The sequence below is a fragment of the Scylla paramamosain genome, chromosome 11 (genome assembly GCF_035594125.1).
Source record: "Scylla paramamosain isolate STU-SP2022 chromosome 11, ASM3559412v1, whole genome shotgun sequence".
NCBI classification, from domain to species: domain Eukaryota; kingdom Metazoa; phylum Arthropoda; class Malacostraca; order Decapoda; family Portunidae; genus Scylla; species Scylla paramamosain.
In genome coordinates, this window is record NC_087161.1 from 15658414 (window position 1) to 15663282 (window position 4869).

At 43.2% G+C, this 4869-nt stretch overlaps 1 protein-coding gene across 8 annotated transcripts in view; it reads left to right on the top strand.

Moving 5' to 3' along the window:
* LOC135104978 (uncharacterized) overlaps window positions 1-4663 on the top strand; it is an 11506-nt gene extending 6843 nt beyond the window's left edge. For 7 of the 8 annotated variants that reach the window (XM_064012830.1, XM_064012832.1, XM_064012833.1 and 4 more), the window contains 5 exons: window positions 1072-1959; window positions 2378-2584; window positions 3284-3398; window positions 3723-3862; window positions 4354-4663. Coding sequence is in view for 4 of the 8 variants with exons in the window: in XM_064012826.1 (XP_063868896.1) it covers window positions 1072-1289 (218 nt within the window). In the remaining 4 variants the exon portion in view is untranslated. The remainder of the gene's footprint in view (window positions 1-1071; window positions 1960-2377; window positions 2585-3283; window positions 3399-3722; window positions 3863-4353) is intronic. The other variant, XM_064012831.1, reaches the window with a different exon arrangement.
* Window positions 4664-4869: the final 206 nt, after the last annotated feature.

A 4869-nucleotide genomic window follows, 5' to 3' on the forward strand; every position in this document is an offset into this window, starting at 1 on the left:
TCAATGACAGTCTCCAGCGACTGGAGGGTTCCAATTTTTTAGACTCGTCTCAGACCGGCTCAGACCCGCCGTTCTTATTGATGTTGTTCTTGGCATTGAGCAATATTGCACCACACCTGCACGAAAATGCTGTGTCGCTGATGCCCACGCCTTCCTTCCCGGGACCCTCCCCTACCACCAACCATCACGCCAAGAGCGCGCCACTGTGATGGTTGCGGCGAACGACATGTTGCTATAAGTGACGCTGTGTTTTCAATGCGTGGAGCTTGATTTGCATTTTGATTACACTTTCGTGTTCACGAGAGTTTTTCCTAATTGATGTAATAATTTATTTCATTATTCAATGATTAACTGTTAAAAAAAAAAATAGCCAGCATAAGTAAAACATGTTTTACACTTTTTTTTTAACATCTTCACAGTTCAACTCGTCGTAATACTGTTTTTTTTCTTTTTTTTTTTTTTGTCAAGTTTTTACAATACATGTTGATTGTACAGTCACTGCTGAGTCTGATGGGGTCAACAAAACTGGCTATCCCGTATATGAAGCGTGTTATGGCAAATAATTCGCGCATTTTTCGCGCTCCAGCTCGAGCTGCAGTGATGAGGCGAGAGTTGCGTGAGTTGCCAGGCAGAAACTTTCCCTCACATGCAGATCAATCAAAATATGCAGAATACGGCAAAGCGGTGGCTCTCATGAAGGAATGTCATAAAACAAGAAAGACGCGCCGTCAAAAGTTACCTCCATGAAGGTGTTTCCCAGACTGAAAACGCTATTTTTATATGCGATGGACGCCAAAAGGTGCTCCCACCAAATCATCGTCGTGCCCTCCAGAGGCCAGGTGGACCGGTGGGTTGTAGAGATGTGCGCTAACAAAATTAGAACCCCCAGGGGGAGGCTCCTGCTGACGGAATAACAAATAATAATAAATAATTAAATAAGTAAATGAATAAATAAATAAAAAATAAATACAAAAATGTGTGTGTGTGTGTGTGTGTGTTTCAAACACTCTGCGTCACTATGATCAGGTTAGTTTCCTGACCTCAACTGAGCTTTAATTTTTTCCCACGCAGGCTATTGGAATCCAAGGACTAGGGCAGAGATCGACGCAAAAACAACCCTGCGCTTCACTTGGAACGGACTTCGGAGTAACAATGACAACCCTGGTTACTACACACTCATATTCTTGGATGGAGGAGACAAGAGCACTGTAAAAAATGTCACCGATACTGAAATCAAAGTATGTCAAAGGTCTTACCCACTGACGTACAAACGCAAACTCCTCGCGTGATTACAGAATCACATTGTGAAACGTTTCGGCGTCTCAGCTCGACTCTTACTAGGCATCACTGGCAATTGCTAAAGTGATTTTGATTCTAATGATAGTCTAACAAGAATTTTGTACTACTGATGAACAAAACACCCATGAGAACCCGGCGCATTATCTCTATGGCTTTTGAAAACAGTCTTTATGAGAAACCAAACGCATTTCAGAAAAGGGACCTTGACATGCCTGGCGGTGCAAGATCTACAGGCTATAAAGATCTGTGTTCAGAAACGCCTTGCTCTCTCACCACGACTATTCTCAAAAGCCACAGAGATGATTTGCTTGATTCAAAAGCGAGAGAATAAATAGATAGATAAAAATCGGCCTTAAAAAACTCACGTAACTTCACCTATATACAGCCTTTTGAATGTAGCGGAGGTGTGGCGCAGAAGTGTTTCATAATATTGCCCTTAACTTCACCTCTTCTCCCGCCGCTGTTTGCTCACCTGACTCCAGGCAAAAAGTACACGTTAGAAGTGAAGGAGTGCTTTACAACAGCGCACTGTGACATACTGACGACACTTGAAGAATGGACGGAACCAGAGAAGCCACGAGTGCTGGAAAAGACAGAACTCCAGACGACAACAGACACCACCATCACCATCCAGCTGCCCGTCCTGCAGAACCCTCCAGGGTCTGTGTGTATGTGTGTGTGTGTGTGTGTGTGTGTGTGTGTGTGTGTGTGTGTGTGTTAGAGAGAGAGAGAGAGAGAGAGAGAGAGAGAGAGAGAGAGAGAGAGAGAGAGAGAGAGAGAGAGAGAGAGAGAGAGAGAGAGAGAGAGAGAGAGAGAGAGAGAGAGAGAGAGAGAGAGAGAGAGAAAGAGAGAGAGAGAGAGAGAATGTCTTATATTTTGCTCATATGAAGTTCTATTTATACTATACGTATTTACTTGAGTGTGTGTGTGTGTGTGTGTGTGTGTGTGTGTGTGTGTGTGTGTGTGTGTGTGTGTGTGTGTGTGTGTACTGCGAAAAAGGCCAAAGTTGATGTGTTTATCCCGCCGGTCGTGCTCTACTCGTACCTTAATCCACTCAGTCATTGGTTACTGCTGGCAGAATGCACTGGATATTGTTGAAGAAATACAGCGGCGGCGGCGACGAATACCACACAAGGAAGCAAGACACTGAGAAGAAAGCACTGGTAATGGTTCGCACGGAAAGGGAGAAGGAAAGGAAGGAGGCGCAGGCAAAGAGGAGGAATCGTCGTTCCGCTGATCCAGGCCAAAACGATCACTCGTTGCAAATTGTGGCAAAGATGGAGGTGTAAGTGTGTGTGTGTGTGTGTGTGTGTGTGTGTGTGTGTGTGTGTGTGTGTGTGTGTGTGTGTGTGTGTGTAGTTGACACTTTTCACTATTTACTGAAGGGGAAACTGAGAACGGAGACTAGGACCACAAAAGAAAGTATACATATTTTTCCTATTTCTATTGGCATTAGTACACTAAGCATTACTAACTACTAAGTAGGAATATGAGGATGACACGTGACTCGGACTAAGGCGAACAGAATGTACACAGGTCAGTTAGAGATTAAAGCTTCTAAACGTAGAGTAAGAGGTGATCTGGTAGAGGTATTTAAGTGGTATAGAAAATATAACAAGGTGACGTTGACAAATTCCTTAAGGCTAGTAAACTGGAAAGCACGAGAAGTAACGGGTCCAGTCTTGAATCAATCACATTTCAGAAAGAAAGGAAGAAAATGGTAATCAGAGAGAGGAGTGAACGACTGGGTTAGGCTCAAGTAATCAGGTTGTTAGTGCCGCGTCAACAAGGACCTTTAAAAGAATACTAAATCAATTAATGGATAAAGAATACATAGACGGATATACATGCGTAAGTACCTAGGTGTGTTTTGCGAGTATGCAGGGATTTGTTGTTCTTATCAGGCAAGATTATGAGCTACTGTTGCAGGCTTGTCCCCGTTGAGTGAATCCAAGAATGAAACTAATGGCCGTGGCTTCCGCAGGTGGAGGAAAAGGACCCCGAGGAGTTAGTGGTGGTGGGAGGCGACTGGAATGGAGGGAAGGGTCTGGAAATCGACACTGAGTACATTGTTTTCATAGTGACGGAGACCAGAGCAGGTGAGTGAGTCTCTCTCTCTCTCTCTCTCTCTCTCTCTCTCTCTCTCTCTCTCTCTCTCTCTTTCTGGAAATTCGAATTATACCTTACTTTTGTTAGTTTTATAATTTATTTCAACATTACCAGTATTTCTGTGCCTCATGACCGTAGTTGTTGCGGCACCATTCAAGATTTTTTTTTAATCACTTCACTTCTCTCTTGGTGACCTCTTAATCATCCAGTGTTCTTACGTTCCTCTCTTATAGTCGTGTTTCGCTTCCACTGTGTTCATGCGTTCCTGTCTTATGGTGATGTTTCACTACTCTTCCCCCTTCCTCCCATACCAGGTCCCTACAGTGAATACTTCTCGTGCAAGCCAAGGATTATGAGGACAGCGAATCGCCCTAAAGAGCCCGCTACTTAGGGGGTGACCGTGGCCCTGTGTTCTGCTGCGCTCTTCCTCATTTGCTTCATTGCACCACTGGTGGTGAGTGAGTGTGGTGTGTGTGTGTGTGTGTGTGTGTGTGTGTGTGTGTGTGTGTGTGTGTGTGTGTGTGTGTGTGTGTGTCTCTCTCTCTCTCTCTCTCTCTCTCTCTCTCTCTCTCTCTCTCTCTCTCTCTCTCTCTCTCTCTCTCTCTCTCTCTCTCTCTCTCTCCTCTCTCTCTCTCTCTCTCTCTCTCTCTCTCTCTCTCTCCACTCACAGCCTTGGCTTTTTCCCACCGCATAATGCAGCGCCCTAAGAAATTAAAGAAAGAAAAAGGAGTAAACAAAAAATCATAAATAACAAGGTAGTGATGTAAATAAGGTAACAAAGTGACAAAATTCATTCATGATTTTAGAAAATGATTGTATTTTTTTTCATCTCAACTTTTTTTATTTATTTATTTATTTATTTTTTACGTAACGTAATATACTTGTCACTGTTTCCGCTAATCATTTTTTTCTTTCCATTTAGAAAGATCTCTTGTTCTAATACAGGAAGCAGCTTCCGTAGAAGAGTCATTGTAACCCAGTCAACAAGGAAGGTAAGGCATGAAGACAGGATCATGCGGACCATAACTAAGGCCAGCATTCAGAGACCCTTTGTTCTCTCACCACAGCGACTGAGGTGCTGTCAAAGAAGACTACGATATGTTAAGACAAGTAGAATCTACCTGCCAGGTACTATATAATGGTTTAGGGAATAGACCTTCTGTATTAGATAGCTAGTATAATCAATAATTTTGCTCTGTATTGATATCTCTGTTTCCTTATTCTTGAAATAATGAATAAAATGCTCAGCAAGCTATATTCTCTGTTGTCCGTCGTAGCAAACAGTGTTGTGGTGATTCTTTGTTCGATGGATTCTGTTACTACGAAACCGAGTCTTTTGTGTTGATTCGAGTCTGTACTGGTGATGGGCACCAATAAACCTGGTAACTGCTACATTCCTCACCTTCCCCTGGGCTCACTACACAACAGGTGTGGTGTCTTCAAAACGATAAGAGAGGTGTG